Source organism: Pipra filicauda, unplaced genomic scaffold (assembly GCF_003945595.2).
Source record: "Pipra filicauda isolate LSUMZ 115617 unplaced genomic scaffold, ASM394559v2 scaffold89_size2521313_pilon, whole genome shotgun sequence".
NCBI classification, from domain to species: Eukaryota; Metazoa; Chordata; class Aves; order Passeriformes; family Pipridae; genus Pipra; species Pipra filicauda.
The window spans coordinates 434,460-454,834 of record NW_024105086.1 but is presented as its reverse complement, the minus strand read 5'-3'; the positions used below and the strand labels follow the sequence as shown (position 1 = coordinate 454,834).

At 39.7% G+C, this 20,375-nt stretch overlaps 1 protein-coding gene across 1 annotated transcript in view; it reads left to right on the top strand.

Moving 5' to 3' along the window:
- The first annotated feature begins 213 nt into the window (after positions 1-213).
- The window catches only part of GABRA1 (gamma-aminobutyric acid type A receptor subunit alpha1), a 42,092-nt gene continuing 21,930 nt past the window's right edge, over positions 214-20,375 (top strand). The window contains exons 1-4 of the mRNA XM_027711716.1: positions 214-364; positions 2,632-2,719; positions 6,365-6,477; positions 15,311-15,378. Coding sequence (XP_027567517.1) covers positions 2,646-2,719; positions 6,365-6,477; positions 15,311-15,378 — 255 coding nt within the window. The 5' untranslated portion in view covers positions 214-364; positions 2,632-2,645. The remainder of the gene's footprint in view (positions 365-2,631; positions 2,720-6,364; positions 6,478-15,310; positions 15,379-20,375) is intronic.

Here is a 20,375-nt window from a genome sequence, read left to right as displayed (position 1 = left end):
AGCACTGGAAGTTAAATTGTGCTGCATATAAAAAATGGGCGGATTGGTCTCTAGATGAGAGCTTGGTACCACCTTCCTTTCTAAAATAAAATCTCTCTGGCATGAAGTCACAGCCTATTTCACATCCGGTTTACCCTGGGACGTATTACTACTGTCTTGGTAAAGAGAAAGCTTTTGTTGTATAGCGGCGGTCGGAATATTGGGCAGAGAAATTTGGGTGCTCAGCCCGGAGGAGCGGAGCAGCGACGGCGATGGCCGAGGCGGAGTGAGCGGCGGAGCCGGAGCCGCGCATCCTCCGCGCCGGCGGGCGGGCACGGCGGGGCAGCGCCGGGCAGCGGCACAGGGACCCGCGCCCAGGGCTCCGGTAAGGGCGGCGAGGGGCTCGCCCCCACGGCCACGCACACGGGCGCGCACACGGCCACACGGACACGGGGACACACGGACACGGGGACACACGGACACGCACCGCACCGCTCCGGCAGCTGCCGGTGCGGGCACCGCGGCCAGGCGCGCAGGCGGCTCCTCTCCCCTCTCCGCAGGTACCGCCGGGTCGGGGGGGGTTTTTTCCCCTCTCCCTCCAGCTTGAAAATCCGCAGCGATCGATGGGCATTGTCATTTATCTTATTTATTTATTTTTTAGCGCGGACTGATTTCCGCCGGTCCCTCGCAGAAGGTTTTGGGGTTTGGGTTTTTCCCTCCCGCGGGCGCGGTGGGAGGGGTGGCTACTCGGGGCAGGGGGATGCAAAGTTGAAATGCCGGGAGGAAAACAAGTCTCGATTTGCTGCTCAGAGAGAGGCAAACCTCTCACCGTGAGTCAAAAATGCATCAAAATGCTCCCTTTTTAGCCCCGTTTTTGTTTTAATTTTCCCCATTTCACCCCCCCTTTTTTTTTTTCCTTTCCAGTGGGCGCTGCTGAAGCGCTCCCAGCGTGGCTCTCGCTCCCATTTTGAATGGGAGAACCGGCGCTGGTCTCTCGGGCGTTGCGGGCTGGGGGAGGCCGGGGGGCAGGGAGGCTGCTGGGCTTTAACGCTTCTCAAAGTCGTTGTTAACATTTGCTTTTTCCAGATGCGAGAAACTTTCCTTCTCCGGCATTTATAGTGCCTGCAAGGTTTTATTGGGGGTGGTGTTGGGAGGAGGGGGGAGAGCGTGGAGCTCAACAGATCAAGATAGTTCAGAATAATTCACTTTCCGTTCTTCATCCCGAGGAGCCTTTTGCAAAGGCAGAAGTTGGCAGGACCGGGAGAAGGCGATTTTTGAAGCCACAGATGTTGCCTTTCCCTTTGTGAGGAGGCTCATTACAGGGCAAGTTAAGATGCAGTCTCTGATGATCCTTATCCACGCTTTCCTGCCACATCCAGCTCCTTCCTATCCAGTTAGATTAGCTCAGCCCCATTCAATGCTTATCTGCCCATCATTTGGCTATAAACGCATTAATTATATCTCATTGCTTACATACCGCTTTGTAACGGTATTTTATTGATTTAAATTGTCCCTCAGAGTGTGCAGTGAATTGGGGTAGCTTTATTTAAAGGTACAAAAACATTTCTGTGTACAGTGCTTCACTTCCTCAGACACATAAAAAACCCTCCAATTCACTACTGGGGGAAAATACAGGCTTCGTATTTGCCTGCCCTTATTTAATGTAATGAATCCTAAAAATCAACTGGATTCCAGCACGCATTATATTGATATGTAAAGGGACTTTCATCATCTCCCGGGCAATCAGTTAAATCTGGAACACCGATTCCACAAATACCAGCTAACTTCTTATTTTATAGTTTATTAGAAAGCAAAAGAAACTTTTTAAGTTGTGTTACTTTTTACTCAAAGATAAACTGAAAGTAACTCGCTGAAGTCTGGAGAGAGGACAGGAGATATTTGGGGAGGAGGAGAAGGCTGCTCATGCAAAAACATTTCCTAGCAGCATTCAGAGACTGATAGAGATTTAGGAGATGGTGTGTAGGTTATCAGCACATGGTTTCATTACGAATTGTGCCCTTTAGCCCAACAAAAATATTACTGTGCCTATGTAGCAGCAGATCATAGAGTTAGAATCTGATCATTTTAGTCCTTTTCTGATGCTGGTATTTCAGAAAAGAGGAGAATTGTGTCTGTAGAAGAAAGTTGATTCCATCACATCAAAGCAAAGCTGAGGCTGTGAGGAAAGCACTGCTCTCCTCAGCCACCCCACCCCACACTGACACTTTGCAAGAGGTTTGGAAGGGCTCAGCTGGGTTAGGTCAAACAAAAAACAATTCCACTTGCTTATCTGCAAATGTTATGGAGGCACCTTGTCACATTTTCAACACAGGAGGAAACTGAGCAAGAATTGCCACAGAATTTGGGGACAGCAGCTTTAACTCGTAATTTTTGTTAACGCTCAAGAATAATGCAAAAAGAATACACCCTTACTGCAAAATAAATCCCACCCTGAGCCTCTGGGTCTAAAAGTGAAAGATAAACAGGAGAACAGCCAAGGCCATGGGCCCTTATTCTGAATGACATGAGCTATACTGTTGTGAGGTCATTGCCTGACATCAAATTATTCTGCAGAAGTTTCCAAAATCAGACATTTTTGTTCTGTAATACCTGCTTTAATGTAGGGGATGTTGATGGTTATTTTCCTTCTAGTTTCAGAGTCCACCATGAAGAGATTCCTGGTGCTTTGTGACTGTCTCTGGGCCTGGAGCCTCCTTCTGAATGCACTGACTGAAAGAAGGTGGGGAGATATTTTTTAATGCACCAACATAATTTAGGAACCTTTAATTTCATATAGTAGCATAAGACAAACTCATGGCTGCACTACCACTTAGTGTATTGGGGGAACTTAATCTCTGTTCAAATCCCAGATAAATCTAACTAGGGGAAGTCTGAAAGAAAACCACAGTTTGTTTGCATGACTACTTTTTCTTTCCAATATGGTGAAGAAAATAAAGAAAATGCTTTCTGAAACAAATTGAAACTAAACTACCTCTTAAACACCTGTGCAACCTTTTCTACTCTTATATAATTACTACTCAGGAATACAAGTTTCTTTAGAGGGGAAAAAGTATAATTAAGGGGGTTTTATATCTCATTTAAGGACATTTAGTAACTTTATTGTCACTGCAAGCAGAGGCAAAACTTAACTTCTTTGTTGGTCAGGACTGTGTCCTAACTTAGTAATTGTATGGAAAATCTGAAGTCGACCTTCCTGCTGAAGGAAGACTGCTTGGATGGAGAAGAATCTGAAAGCTCAAAGCCCATGATAGTTATGTTGGAAAGACCATGCTGCACTTAATGCTTGTGGAATATTTGTTGAAATCATAATCTAAAAATAGCATTAGTATTAAGAACAATTTGTAATCATACAACACCTCATCAAACAATTAGTAGGTTAACTGAAGACTATAAAGCAGTTTGCAGTATGCTTGAAGTACTCTCTGTAATTCAAAATTCAGTGAAGGTGTTTAAGAAGGCTCTCAGATGTATTTCTGTATTTTAAAAATATTAATGTCCTGTCAGTGATGTCACCTAATGAACAAAAAGCAGTAGAATTTTTGTATTGTCAATGGTGATCCCTCAGAGATCCCTGACTACCTTGAAGATTTCAGATAGAGTGGAGTGGGCAAAGGTTCATCTGCACAACCATTTCCTCTAAAAACCAATAAATAATGAAAGTTGGTGAGTCATTTAAGAGTTGCTGTATTGAATAAATCTGATGTTTCAAAAACAATAACTTTATTTTTATAGTATATTAAGGTGAGATTTGAGGTATTCACAAAGTACTTCCTCTGACCTAGCTGGAGAATTTTGTGAAAACATGTTTATTCTCTAGATATGCATACATGCATCTGTGTACATATATTATACTGTAATGGACGTGTGTGCATTCCTAATGTGAGAATTAAAACACATTGGACCAGTGTTTAAAAATTCGGTGGCATGTCAGTATTGGAATGACCTGTAGATGGAGTCAGTGCACAGTTTTTTATTATACTGGGGTTTCATGTGAAAATACAATTGCATACAGTCACTTTTTCCTCAAAATCTACACACCTTACATGAAATATATCTGGTTTTAAAGCCATTTTGGCATAGTAAGTTCCTTTGCCTTTGTTTCTGGGGTGCTGTTAATGCTTTATGATAAAAAACAATTGATGAATGACATAAAGTGTCTGTGATACAGGAAGACAGTCTTCCCATGTCACTCTTATAATAACCCCCTCCCCCAGCATTAGAACTATTATAATACGTGTGTTTTGAATGAAAAATCACAATCCCTCTGGAGTTACAGCCTACTCCATATGTGCACAAATGTTCCGAATCTTCCTGTTGTGACCATATGTCAGTAAAACCCAGCCCTAATGGTGCTTTTTACCTTTGCTAAAATGGTGGGAAGAACAGGTAAGGACAAACGACAAATGTGATCCCAGCATGGGAGCAGGGAGTCTGTCCCACTGTGCTGCCACCAGGCCATCCTCCTGACACCACCTCTCAAACATACTCATTTCTTTACCACTACAATTTCTGAAGTGGTTTTAGATCCTTTTTCCACCTTATTCCTGATGACCTTCCGCTATCCTTGAGATATGTATGTACAGCAGCTTGTTTGCTGACAGTGAGTGTCAACGTGAATTTAATCCAGTGAAAGGTCCTGTGTTGCAATGCTCCAGAAGGTGGATGAGGAAAGATAATGCTCGCTGGAGACAGCAGGAGAACTTGTTATTTGATAATATATACAAGGGTAAAAAACCAATTGTGTCTGTGACTTAGAATTCAACTGTAGGTATGAACAATAAACATAAATCAACCTATTTTGTTGTGAAGTGAAATTGTATGACATGGCTAGAGGAAAGTCATAGCATTTTTTAACACTGTGAGAGATTTTGTCTTCTTCATTAGAAATAGTGATTTATATGCATTAAAAACCCCCTGAACATTGTTCTTTACAAAGTCACATCCTATGGAAATAAACCAAAAATTAGTAAAACTTCCATGGATGGCACTCCTGAAGCTAATTTAAATTTTTAGTGTTACATATTCAAACATGTACTGCAAAATAAACTTGGAAGCATTTCCAGAGTGCCCATATTCAGGGTATCCTTCCTCCTTCTCTCTGTATTTGATGCAAGTGGAATGTGTGTGTGGGATACACAATGCACGTCTGACTGATGCAGCTTACAGAAAATCATTTCGTGGGTATTTTAGTAGAACCCCATCATTACATTAACAGTTTGTCCCTCCTGAGCAGGCTGGGCTGGTCAGGGCAGGGGGGACTGGCAGAGCCCCTTGTGCCCGAGCCAGAGGGCCAAGGGGCCAAAGGAGGGATCCCTTCTGTCACACCTGGGGCTGACAAAGGCTCTGGCACTGCACAGGTTCTTGGGTTCTCCAGTTCAGGAACAGCAAACCATTGCTTTTAGTGCCGATGCCAAGGCGTGTTTGCAATGGGTGTTCCCAGCAGTGCAGGAGCAAATGGCCCTGGGTGAGGCCTTAGCACAAGTGTGACCTGTGATCAAGGGACTCCTCTGTGACAGGGTGTTAGGTGAAGGTTTCAGATGTAAGGAGGTTGATTCTGATGTCATCTACAGCAGACAGGAACCACTAAGCCCAGGGATTTCATCCTGATTTGTATTGATGGCAGTAAGATTTTTGTAGCTGAGTTCAAAGAGCTTTAATTTTATCCTTCTTCAAGTAAAATTTCAGGACTTTTGGCTGAGTTAGGGATACACATTAGAGATCTGCAAGTGAAGCTTTACAGACATGAGAGATTTTCATATCAACAGATAGTTTTGTTATGCATTTGTAAGGAAAAGATGGAAATATTCCTCCACATCTAACTGCTAAAGGAAAATGAGAAATAAAATAAAGCAAAATAATATCTAGATCTATGAAAAGGCACACTCAGTCTATTTCTATATTCAAGAAGATATCTCTGTGTTTTTTCAGCATTTATTTTCAGTACTTAATGTCAGTGTTCTAAATTACTATATCTTTCTTTGCATGCAAATCCTTTATAACCATTACGAATTAAACACACTATTTTTTTGCTGACAAAAAAGCCTTTTCATGAGGAATACACACACATTATAGCATATGTAATTAGCACATTATAAACATTAATGAGTAATGAGATAAACATGAGGGAACTGACATTTTACATGCTCACCATTTACAGAGGGCCGCTGATTTTCTATGATTTAAAAAAATGTAGGATTTAAGAATAAAACGTAAACATGAAAGAACCCTATAAAGCACTACAATCTTGTCATAGGGAGGAGGTTATGTGACCATAAACCAGTATAAGCAAGAATAAATGGAATTACTGTTTTGTGAGGTTATTGGTGGATCAGTGTTTGTCAGTACTGACTGTTGTGTATTTCAGTTATGGACAAACCTCATCCCAAGATGAACTCAAGGACAACACCACCGTGTTCACCCGGATCCTGGACCGGCTGCTGGACGGGTACGACAACCGCCTGAGGCCGGGCCTGGGAGGTGCGTGGTGCTCTGATTGTCAAGGGTAACGTTAGACAAAAATCAGTTCAAACAATGGTATTTTTCCATGATATACTTAATTCTGCTTATATAGACACATAAAATAATGCTGATATATAATATTAATTTTTTTCACAAAAGCCATGCCTTCCCTGTCTTTCACGTACTTGGTTTTCTCATACCCAAAAGAAGAAGAAAATGGTTCACAATTCAAGAGGACCTCTGAATGGGTATTAAAACTTTAAATGTATGAAGAATAAAAAGATAATAAAATATGACCTGTGACCTCACAAATGACAAGTTTATTAATCAGGCCTAAACAGCACATCTATCTATGACTGTCTTCATAGTCTTATGACTTCATATGACTGCTCCTTAGTCTTTGATTAAGGGAACTGTACAGTTCAGTCAGCTACTCTATTACAGTAAATAAACAAAGCAGAGAAGCAATAAATAAATGAAACTGTAAAATGTGTAGAGTCTGGTACATGCTACAAGAAAAATCTGAGCATATGATGATTTCTTATATGAGTTTTGTTGCTATTATGATTTGTTAAACAGATACCTGAAGAGCAAACAAAGGGAGATGCAGGGAAAGAATTTTGTCTCACTCTATGGATTGCAATTCAGAGAACTAAGCACATCAGTGTCAGCTCTTCTGGCTGTGTGTTTGTACAGATGTTTCTGAATCCAGACTTCAAAGGTGCAGTCAGAAAAGGATCACCTGGTCCAGTTAAAATTTACTCCTGACAAAAAGACTGTTTAAAGTAACTGTTTCTTTAGAAGGAAATGAGTGTCTTCACAAAGTTAAAAAGCCATTTACATGACTGTAAAAAGCAAAACTGAGTGGAGTATGGGAAATATGGGGTGGAGGGAAGGAAGAAAAGATGGAGCAAAGGAAGGAGAGTAGTTTCTCTAACTAAGGCTTAGAGCAGTTTAAATAATATTTGCATTTCTCCTTTTTTGAATTGTGTTGTCTGTTCCTGCCTGTAACCAAGAACCTCAAATATCACAATTTTCCTGCTGCACAGTGCACTTGAGTTCCACAGTGTCCGTCCAGCAAGTTTGTCTGTTGTTAGTCAGCTCTGGACATTAGAACTGAGTACCACGGCTTTTAAAAACATTCCACATCTGATGAAATTGGGGGTGGTAAATTAGAAGCAGATTTACTCATTTGACTGTTGAATAATGTGTTATTCAAAAGGTATAAATTACAGATTTCAAAAACTAGGGACAAACATCTAGGCAGATATTTTCAGTCCTGGTACAATTTATAACAAAGGGTTTGCTCAGGAATTTGGAAATTCACGTCTTCAAACTCTTCTTGCTGAGGTATCTAAATCTAAATATGAGCAAAGCACCTCAGGATGACTCAGTTTTGACAGTTGATTTAGACACTTGGTATAACGGGGAAATGTTATACCAAGTTAAATGTTCCATACATAAAAATATGCAGTGAAAAATCTAAATCAATGTGTCAAATGTAGCATGGGCCTTGGACTTGGAAGTTCAATGAGCCTGTGATTATAGCATGACCTGTTGTTGGAAATTTTAAAATGTATATGGAAAAGCAGTAGTTTCATTTTTCTTTCCAATATCAGTGATGGCTTCTTATTGCGTATTTTGACCAGAACGCGATTTTTAATCTTCTCTGAAGAGAAAGTAAAGAAATTTACCAACATAACACCATTTTTAGATATAAAGAATTAGGTCAAAAACTCATTCATTCCATACTAGCTATGATGTACCTATCAGAGAATTTAAGAGACTAGAGACCCTCATATATATATGTTATGTTGATAAACGTTATGCAGTTAGGCACAATGTAAATCATTGAGTGCACTGTAACACTCTTCCAATTTTCTAAAACTATTTTTTCTGTTCTGCTGTGGCCCTTTGGAGCATCATGCTAAAGAAGATGGTGAATAGGGTAGGAGCGAGAACGCAGCCTTGTTTCACACCATTCTTAATTAAAAAGGGCTCAGAAAGTGTGTTGCCATATCTGACTTGGCTGTGCTGAAGAAAAGATACAAGGACTCCCTGAAACAACATCTCAGCCTCGGCCATATTGATCACCATAACTGGTCTACTCTGGCCTCAAATCAGGAGGCCTGGAGACACTCCATCTATAACGCAGCTGTCTCCTTTGAGAACACACGCAGGGTCACTCTCGAGGAGAAAAGGCAATGCAGAAAGAATTGTGCCTTGCAGAATATACCACCTAAGGAGTCTTTCTGCTGTGCCTTTTGCAATCGGACATGTCTGTCTCGTATTGGCCTCATAAGCCACCAGCGAGCCTGTAGCAAATGTGGATAGAGCCTTCCCAAACCTTCGTTCGCGAAGCCCAGCCATGGCATTTTTTCTGTTCTGTCTATCCCTTCTGAGAAACACTAGATGAGGTAAAACCATGCGTGGTACAGTTACTTTCTCCTTCAGAAAGGGGTATCTTGCAGAAAACTCTGGTTATCCCTGAATGATCTCTCTTTCTGTAAGGCAGAGTTTCAAATCTGTTCACCTACAGAAACAGAATTGTGGGCATGGACAAAGAAACAAAAGAGAATCAGTTTCTCCCCTTCTCACCTATGGAATAAAAGGGAGATGACAGAGTTTCTTCATTGAGTTTGTTTCTCCTTCCTTGTAATTATGCGCACGCAGGAAGACTTCAGTGACTAAAAGGCATCCTTTTCACTGAAAAATTGGAATGAATTGTGAAAGGGGTTTGATCTTGATCTTGACTCTACTCACTTAGAGGAGTAATTTCCTTCTTTTTGAAATAAACACCATGATGTTTCTCTCTCCCAAGTTTGCAAACTTCTGTTAGTGTGGTGAACAGTTTCACTGCCACTGGTGAGGCAGACGAGGCACCATCTTGAAGCCAAGAACAACCTTCTGCAGGGATCTCATTACAAAGACTCGTTGTAGGAGCTATACTATAAATTCATGGAAAAGCCAGGCTAAAAGGTAGAGCATTAAGATAATGAAAAATTCAGAGGTGCTGAATTTTGGGTCACTCTTTCAGCATCTATGGAATCAGTGCTAGATCAAAATTAACTCCTTTTCCTTTTCTAAAATCTTCTTTTGAGGTATTACTTCAAAAGGAAAACTAAAAATTGCATATGCTCCATAAAGAGTATGGGAATGAAAATTATTATTCATCAGATAACCCAATAAGGCCATATCTGAAATTAAATGAGTAGCTTGGAGCATTTTGCCATTAAACAAAGAAAGAATTATTTCTCATTAACCAGAATATTAAAAAATGGAGTCGGTGACCCATGGGGAAAAATTATAGTTATTGAAAATGCTTGTTACTCAAAAAATGGCGTTGCTGCTAGAATTAAGCTGATTCTTTTTAAAAGAAGAATGCAGCACCATGTTATGCATTGGCACATTTGCACCTTTTATCAATAATTATTGATATAAATTATGCTATTTAGTTGTTTGCCACCTTCATATGTGGGCATAGTCACTTAGTCAGACATTGCTAGGAAATAGCATCTGTTGTAATCATCCATAAACATGGACAAATAGTTACATTTAGTTATTTATGCATGGAAAATAGAACTCTCAAAATTAATGCAAAAATGTTGTGAATCATACTAGAGGACACCTATTAACTCTATGAGAGGATAATCAGTTACAAAAAGCAAGGAGGAGGAATTGCAGAGAGTAACATATTGAAGCTGAAAAAGAGGAAATCATGTTAGACATTAAGGGAAAAAATAGACAGTGCAGTTATTGAGGTAATAGCATGATTTTCTGTGGGAACTATCTGCACCCTAGAACTAGAGGTGATCAAAAATAGGCTAAATAAGAAAGATGCTGATCTCTATTCAAATACACAGTCCTGAAGAAAATAAAGGATCAAATAGTGCCAGGGGGGAGTGAAATAAGGAGGAAAATTCACCTCAGTGTTTGGTGGCCTCTACCAGTAATGCACTGTGTCTAGAGTGGGAGTTAAAAGAATTGAAAAGCAGTGAAAAATGGTGGGAAAAATCAGTTCCTCAGATAAATGGATGGGCCATTCCCTTTTGTTCTGGGCTGTCTTCATGTGGGACAAAGGGATGGTCCCTGGGATGCCACCGCAGCAGGTCTGAGGTGCCGCAGTGGAGAGAGGGAAGACTTGCATAGGGCAGGTTGTGTTTGATGATGGCATTCATCAACACAAGATCAGGTGCACTAGCACCTTTGCATGGCACACCTCCCCTCCCTAAAACTAAAGGATATCACATGGTCTGTGACCTTTTAAAGTAGAGTAATTGTAAATGTGGTTTATCCCTTTGAGAGGGATTTTGTAGTAGAAAGGTTAATACAGAACTGAGAAGAACAACAGTGCGTTTGATCTGACAGACAAGAATCTTCCCGAATTAAAATGCTTTTGTTGGGTCAAATGCCCAACAATAGATCATTTCAAGTAGATTATAAACATTACTTCAGTAGTGAACAGAATTACACTCATTTTATGCTATGGGTAGAACGTATTTGTCGATGTCTCCTGTGTGATGTTCATCAAAATTGAGTGTGACTGTCCTTAAGTGCAACATCACTCAATCTCAGGCAATTCATTACTTCCACAGAGTGGAAGGGATGGGAAAATAAACCTCACAGTATTATGTTAATTATGTTTCAAAAATCAGTTTCATGAGAACATTATCTATAAACACAATAAAATTACCTCTTAGTTATTGAGATCCCAATGGAAATTGTTGGATTTTAACGTACCTGAGGTTACATAAAGTTTAGGGAAAATATGGTTTTGGTCTGTATGTGTCATAAAGAAGTTAAACCTAAATGATTCTACTCTAAATGAAAAGACAGTCCTATACCTCACCCCTACACATCATTCTGTAAGTAAAGAAGGACTAGATGCTACACTTAACTCTCTAAAAACTGAAAAGGCTGATTTTGGTCTCTTTTTTCCACTCTTAGGCACCACATCGATGTACGGACAATTGTAAAAAGCCTTAGAAAACCTTAGGAAAATTGATTTAATACAACAGTAGAGAGGCAGGGAGGATATGAGCGCTGAGCTGTTAATTGGTGGGTGAAGAGCTGCCACGACACTGCACAACTCCCAGGAAACCCTTTCCAGCAGCACAAACTCTACAGCTGGGCAGTCACAGCACAGCTCATCCTTCTCCCTTTTCGTCCCTACTCTACAAAAGCAGCAGCACAAAATTCTTAGGAGTGTATTTGTTGTGGTTCTTTGATAAAAATACTTCACAGGATGCAGCTGGGATGATTAGTCTACATGACTTTCTTTAGCAATAACAGCATACACTGTCCAGTATCTGAATTCCTTTCAATCAAAACCACAGGAAAAGTCTCCTCCATACAGACAGTTATAGCCCACACTTACACAAGGCGTGCAGGAGGAACAAGTGCATTACCAAAACGGTGGAACTGATGTAAACCACCAAAACATGCAATTCAAATCAGCCTTGTGCTCAAATACTAGCAGGTCATAAAGGGAAACAGTCAATGTATAGTCTCTTATGATAAATGGACTTAAATCCTGCTGTTTAAATAAATCTGTATTTCTTATTTTGTTCTCAATTTGTAATCAGATCACCATTCTAGCAATAATGAGATCCCTGGGAGTTTAAATCAAAATATTTCTTGTTACTAATTTTGAGAGTTGACGTTAGTCTGGCATCATTAGCACAGTGTTTGTAAACAGGGAGATGACAGGAGTTGGTGCTGAGTGGTGCTGTCAGGGCTGGGTGTGGATCAGGTGCCTGAGGCTGTTGCAGAGTGTCTGGGGGGGTACTCGGGTGCTATTTTGCTGATCAGTAACTACTTGGACCCTGTGGTTGCCGTACAGTAAAACCAGTAAGTCATTAATCATTTCCTAGGGTTTTTTTCCTGGAATTGTTACATGTTCTACAGATATCCTTACATTCCTTAGGCCTCGTTCATGAAGCAGATGCCATAGTCAGGATTGATGGTTAATGTGCCTTTAGAACTGATGGATTTATCTGCAGCAGTCCAATCAGCTCCTGGCCTGAGCTTGTTCTGTTCAGTGACTTAGACTTTTGAATATAGCTCAGCATTCTGAGCATTGGAAACACGATTTAAGCTCTCCCATGGTAATCAAGCTGCAAATTGATCATAGGTAACCTTGATTCTAAATATATATCCCAACTGTATGAGTAAACACATGTCCTGTGCAGGAGTGACTCACAACTTCTGAAGCTCTTAACAAAGCACAGTTGAATCATCTAATTAGTAAAACAGTAAACAAAGATTTCAAAACTTCCATATGGCTTTGGAGGGGCTCATCTTTCTCTGTGTGTTCATACACTCTTTTTCATCGCTCTTGAAAATGAGCTACCTGCCAAAGAAAAAAAAATCGATGGTGTGTACACTGATTTTATCTGTATTTGAAGAGACCTGGGATTAGGTGCACTGCAAAAGTGAAATCAGTGTGAAGATAACACAATCTTGTTTGAGTTCACAATCTAAATTTTCTATTACTACTTATTATTTACATGTTGCTTAAATTATTTTCAATGTTATACAGAAACAAATTATTTTTCCAATCCCTTGGAAATCTTCCTCCTTAGTGACAAATTCTTTAATTTCCATTTTGTGATCTTCAAGTGATTTCCTTAAGCCTCAACATCAGCTACTATGACCACACTTCTCCAAAGCCAGAACTCAGGACACCACAACATGATGTGCTGCTGATTCAAAGAGTGTATTCTGTGTCCGTGCAAGGGAAACCAGAGAACTGAATTATATTGAACAGAGTCTTGCTCAGAGCTGGGACTCTTAAAAGGATCATCATTTTGAGCCTGAAGAGCTTCTAGAATCTCCTGATTATGGCAGTGGAAGTGCCTCAGTGGAAAGGAGATGGAGGGATGGGGAGTCAGGATGAAAGATCTTTAAAAGAGTCATTTGAGGTTCACTTTTCAAAATGTAAAAGGCTTATAGATTTCAAGATGGTATTTATTTCTCAGTCTTAAGAAAAGGCAATTCAGTAGCTGGAGTCCATTTAGCAATGTTTCACTGGACCTTGTGAAATCTCTACTCTTTTTCTGCCAGTTGTTTCATACCTGACCACAGCTTCTTGAACTTTTGTGATAGTGATGGGCTGAAGGCCAGAATACATTCCTTCCAAGCCAAGTAATTTCAGACCAACCATATCCTTCTTTCAGTTATCAAAGGCTAAATTCTCACCATGAACTTCTTTAAATCCAGAGCCAATTAGATGTCAAGAAAATATTGAAATTTCTTTAAGTCAGTTGAAAGGCTTGTAAACAGTAATGAGGTCACATATTATTTAACTGGACACCCAAGGATGAGATTTCACCTCTCCGGTGCTTTTGCCTGTGATCACTGTACTTTTTACATGTCTTGGTCACACAGCTAAAGAATGAAAATAATATTAGGCAATTCAGCCACATCATAGCATTTTACTTTCTGTGATTATGAATAATACATTGGGAATTTCATCCTTTAACTATTTTACTGAGTCCTGAAGATTACTTTTGATACCACCTAATTTTTGCATTAACTTACTAACTGAATACATGTAATTTGCTGTATTCCTAGACTGACAGTAGAATCAAATCGAGTATTTTACTGTCTCAAAAAAGTGAGAGTTATTTCAGAAATTGTATCCCTCCTTCCACATTGGAAGTTTCTACCCAAATCCCCACGCTGGCTCGTCCAGCCCCACGGGGAATGTCTTCAGACTCCCGTCCCGGTGGAATTGGCTCACTCCACACGGTTGGATTGGTGCCTCCAGGAGGTGTCACTCCCTGCAGCTCGATTTCAATCCCCAGGGTGATTTTGCTCTGTGCCACCCTGGGGAATGCTTTGTTCTGAGTGCCCAGCACACAGCAGTATGAAGGGCTGTGGGAGGAAGGGGAGTTCAAGCCCGGCTGTTTCTCAGAGTGGCTTTTCCCAGTCGATCTGCACGAGGCAGATGCTGGGCTCTTTCTGGACATCAGCACCATTTTAGGTGTCTCGGACTCAGCATTTGTGACCACTAAAATCCCTGGTTTCCTCTGAATTGATCAAAGGCATTGTGCCATGGAGCAAATTTACAGCCTGAAGACCACAGAGAAGTCCAGCTTTGTGATACAGCCTATACATATAATCTGTGTTACGTACATTTTAGAGTTCTGAATTATTATTTATACTAATCTCTCATTGAGGCCTATAGAGCAAATTTATGAGCAGAGGGCTTACTTCCAGAAAATGTTTACACAGATGATTTCAGTATAGAAATTTTATCTGATGTTTCCTTGGAAAAGTTTTAGCTCCTATTTGTTTATTGCAGTAAAGGGTAATGCAGCCATTTCTAACTCATATCAATAAAGTATCTTTGCGTTTTTGTACACCATAATGTATTCTCTTTTTTTCTTCTATGTTCCTGTATCTCAATACAAAATACATAACTCATAAGCCCCAGATTAATTATTAGAGACCTTGCTTTAGCTTGCCCAGAAACCAACGAGTACCCCATGAGACTTTGGAGTACTATGTACAATATTCAGCACTGTTTATATTGTCAGACAAGAAGATTTATCAGTCAAAGAGTGAAAAAATTTCCACAGCAATGGAACTGTGGCTTCTGTACTGTGGCATTACAAGCTCTTTCTCAAAAAGTTCTGTGGAAACACTGTAATAAAAAAATTGTTGCTGACAATATTGACTGAAATTACATCTAGAAGCAGTAAATTATCAGGACCGTATTGTAGACCAATTTTAGAATGGCTAATCAAAGCCAATAATTTTTCTATTCGTTGTGAGAATTGGTAGTGGTTGGATCTAATGAAGGCTGTTGATAGACACTCACTGTCCTAATTTCCTGCTTCATCAGAGCGAGTAACCGAAGTGAAGACTGACATCTTCGTCACCAGCTTTGGGCCTGTTTCAGACCACGACATGGTAAGTGATGGCCTATATTTCTACAGCACTCAGTTTCTCTTGTCTTTTTAATTTGGAGGATGAAAGATCTATGCAATAACTTATTTACCCCTTTTAAGGCTGGGCTTTCCTAAAGCCCTTGATCCGAAAATGCTCAGCTTTTGTGTGCCACCACTGCTGCTGGCTGGGACTGCATTGACGTGCCTTGAAATTAGCAGCTTTGGTAACTTTAATGATATGTTTTAACAGACTTTCTATTTGCTACATAATATATCATGAAATGCATCAGGGCTTGGATCCATATTCTTCTGAGACTGATTGCTCGGGTCCTTGCTGGCACACCACTGATCCAATTTGCTAAGAAAGATCATCATCTTAAAACCAATTAACACTTATGCCTGCAGTGTGACATCTGTACAGTCTAACCTGTATTTTTATATTAAAAGCTACTGATCAATGGGAAGTGACTTTCCTAGATCTTGGCTGCTGAAAGAGAAGAGAAGATTAATGAGAGAATTAGTGTCACTTCTTTATGGAATGAATATTAAAATCAAATTGCTAGATAACTGCAGGGGATGGAGAAGTTCAGAAAACTGAATGATGTTGTGAGCCCTGGTCTTAAGAGATATTAGAAGTTGTGTCGAAATACAGATAAGGTACTTAAAATTTTGCACCAGGAGGTTGCTATTGACAGGGAAGGTGTGGTCTGCAGCCACCAGTTACTGTTGGAATCTTGTATGAGTGTGAAAGCTGGAAACAACCTCATTAATTTAAATAAAGAAATGAAAACAGTTCAGCCTTGTAACTGGCTACATTTAGCTAAATACATTCACCTAAAAAAAAATTAAAAGAAAAACAGAGAGCAAAAATTATTACAGGAAAGGAAACAAGTTCCATTTCTTACTGCAAAATTATCACTAGTTTGATTTGAACTAAAACTATAGACTTTTAACACCTTAAACACCAGGTTATTACAAGTTTCTAACTACTCAAAGCAATGTTAAGGAATGGAATAAAAGAGAAAGTTACTTTTAAAAGGTAGTTTATTTTTTTAAGTGAACTTTATGAAAAGACACCATTTTCTTGATTGCTTGGAAAATAGCTGTTGTCAAGTTTTGGAGAAAACTACAGTCGAATTTGTAATTGCAACTGATGTCATGATATTTAAATGAGAAAGAATAGCTTGGGCAGCACAGTTCTTGACCAGTCATTCTCCTTAGACTTACAACAGAAGGGTAATACAGGATGGGGCTCTGCCTCCTCAGCACATATATACAGGACTATATATATCTTAAAGAACAATTTAAAAAGTTCAGTCAATGACTTCTGCTTTTTTGGTCTGTGATAATCTTGTGAAATTACAACATCTACTTACTACTCTAAATTATACATTAAAAGAGAAGGAATTCCTTGGATTAGAGATTGGTAGAAACCATTGAAATCCACTTTTTATATTCTGGTAATTGGTTCAGTCTCAACGTAGGGAACCAGTGGACAAACTGAAAATTTCCAACATAGGCACGTGACTGAAATATATATTTTAAAAAATTTAATAGTCTTGGAATACTTGCAGCTGTAGCAGCTGCAGTTCGTGAGTGATCTGAGGTTGCTCCAGTTTTGCAGAGACTTGTCGTCTTGGGACAAGTCTGTTTTTAATGTCCTGAAGATTAAGGTAATTTAAAGTATTGGTCACATATGCTTGTGGGAGACGAACAGAAAAGGTGATGGACATATGCAGGGGAATGTACTCTTTGTATTTATGAGAGTTGTTTTGCATAAGCCAGCTGGTTAAGCTATTGTTTCCTTTGTTGAATCAGATTTACTAGAAAACTCTACTAATGAATGGCACTCTAACAAACAAATAAACACGGGTGCTTTCCCACTTGTAGATATAGATTTAGAGTAACTGATAGCCCTGCTGAATTACTTGGGAGTATTTGATCTTTTTACATCAGCACCTACTTTGTAGTTTCAGGTGATTTGATTAAGTAGAAGGTAAAGCCAATTTAACATTTCTAGGGCAAACTGGTATTTATATGGGATTTGGGTTTTAAAGAGTAAAATGCAGAAGCTAAAAATCATCTTCCAGAATTAGGAATAAGTACATTTGAAAAAGAATTATTAACTTCAGCTAGAATTCGGTACATGAATTATTTTAGCATAAGGGATCACTACCTACAAAAAATCTCAAAAATAATTGAAGACCCATACAATGTTGGCTCTTGTTTGTCAGTCAGTTAAACAGCAGAAAGAATTCATCAGTCTCTTAATAAAGTGTGTGACCAAGAAACACAGAGGCAGGTGTTCATATGTTTCAAGAAGTAAAGAATTCACAGAAAAGTATTTAGTGTAAAACTCCTACTCGCCTCCCGTGAAAAGGAACGCGTGTGCAGCCTACTCATGTGAAATCTTTTGCTTAAGGAACTAAGTGTGAAATCAGAGATGGAGACAGAAAGATAAAATGAAGAGCTTACCAGAATATAAAGTTTATCTTAATTTCAACATAGATTTGGTGCCAAGTCCTCTGTGCCTACTCCAGTTGGTTGTAGACACCATCCTTGGAGGCTCCTCCAGGTTTGCTGGGGTGAGCAGGTTCATGGGCAGTGCAGCCCTTCCTGGCCATTTGCTCACCGGGAGCAGCTGCTTTGGCCCCGAGGGGCCGATAGCCCAGCAGTGCTGAGCCCAGCAGTGCTGGCTGGGCCTGGCACTGAGCTGTTCCAGCTGACAGGGTGTGTTATGAAAGCACAGCCCCAGCGAGCACAGCCGGGCCATCTGTGTGCAGGAATCCAAAGGCACTCGCACAGTCGCTCGATTTCTCAGGGAGTACAGAGTGTTTCTACCCACTCCCAATACACTCTTTTAAGAGCAGCATACACATAACCTGTTATTCTATAAAGAGAATGTCTTGGCTTGTTCTTGTGAATAAAGTTACACAGGAGAAGAGCATTTTAAAAATAAAATCATCTTTTTTTGGAATAACTTTGCAGGTTTTTAGGCATGTTCAGTGGATTGAACTGATCAACAGATATCTGGCTATTCTCACACTACTGTCATTTTTTTGAAATTTTTGACATATATTATTTGGAATAAGAAGCATTTTAAAATTAACTTTTTCATAAAGACATAATATTTATTTTTTTTTTAGTAAACCTTTATTCCCACTTTTTCTGTACTGTAAGCTTTTCAGGAATGATTATCTATCTTACTACCTTCCTGTATAGCACCTCATGTAGACCACAGAGTGGTCTACCCTGTGAATAAACAATCTCCAGGGAGAGACATTAGATGGATAAATTAGAGGGCATTTAAGTCAAAGTGTTATAAATATTCAATACTGTATAATTTATGGCAAGTGCAGATAGGATCCTCTTTTTTTTACCTTTACACTATGGAATGAAGAGTCCCCACTGTGAAGAATTTATTCAGAATTTCACCTCACTCATATGTTTGCACATAGGCCACTGCTCTCATACATTGGTTTAGAGAAAATCCTTCGGTTCCCTTGCTCTGCATGCCCCTCTTCTGCAGAAGAAAGCCCTAAGCAGAGTATCTGATGACTCTACGTTAAAGATCAGCTGTCTGTCAGAATTCATTTGAAAAGAATTAGTGTCCATGCTAAAGTGGGTAGTGAAAGCTGAAGAACTGAGATATCTCAGCCAAAATAAATTCACCCTATATGGTTAAATGGTCTGGGATAGAGAAAGATTCAATCTGTTCCAGGCATGACCTGTCAGCTACGTTTTAATTGAATTTTATCTTATGCTGTAAGGTCCCTTATCAAATATCTCTGACTCCTTGTTCTTTTCCAGCATAAGAACCTTGTGTTCATATAAAGTGAAGAACCAGACTCCCTTCTCTCAGCCTGTACCACCTCCCACTCACCTCCTTCCTTGCACTTGAAAGAGAAAAGGGAATGGCTGATGTCACCTTCTGGGCATGTCTTTTACCTTTCCCATGTGTGTAGGAGGAAATTTTTTTTGATGCTAGTAAAACATGGAGGAAATCCAATATTTTAATGACAGATACTGTCTTTTATACCTCCTTCTCTCCTACTCTGCTGCATACCTGGGACAATATTTTGCTCACAATTCAACCTAAGGCCATGACCAAGCAAAATTTTGAAGCAAGAAATTGTTTGTAAGTGCACAACTGCTACCACTGAAGCTGAACAAATTCAGGCTTCAGCAGTTCACTGAGCACCTGATTAATAAAATGGATATACAATTAAGTATGCACCAAAAGGATTCACAGGTCTGGTATGTAAATAAAATAAAATAAACCAAACAAGCCCAAAGTAAGAACACCCCATGGAACTACAACATTTCCACGTCAACAAGAAATTTATTCAAGCATTTCATGCCCTAAAAGATGGAAAAGCACATTACCCATAAGAATCACCATTCTTTCCTGCAAATAGTTGCACGAGGAATAAACAGCTCACAAGTGCTTAATGTTGTATGGAATGTTGCTGTTTGTTAAAAGAAAAAACAGAAATTCAAGGGAGTTTTCCTTACAGCTGTGTGTGCCCTCACACACATGTGTTCCTTAGAGCTCCATGTGCCTTCCCACAGTTTTCCTTACAGCTCGGGGTGCCCTCACACACAGAACTTTTCTCTGTTTCAGGATTTGCCATCTCCATTGGCAGGAGAGCTCAGGAAAGGTTCTGTTTTTCAGCCAAAAGATTTTCATTCAGGGTAATTGAGAACCGTATTTGGATGACTGCTTTTCACGTTTATCACAATATCACAGCCATGAAGGGTGAAAGGGGCAGGACAATCCCATACTGAACTTCCATGTCAGAATGGAATACCATACTATACTGCATCCACAGAAGTTTTTCATATTTTCACCCAACATACATCTATATTTCATATTCCAACATCTCTTTCTTAATTTCACCCTCTCCCTCTTGACTTTGTTCCTTTTGCTTTGTAACAAATATTTCTTTCATTTCCTGGTGAGTGTTGGTTATTTTGACCCTCCCCACATCCCCTGTCAGCCACTGCTTCTCCTCCCCA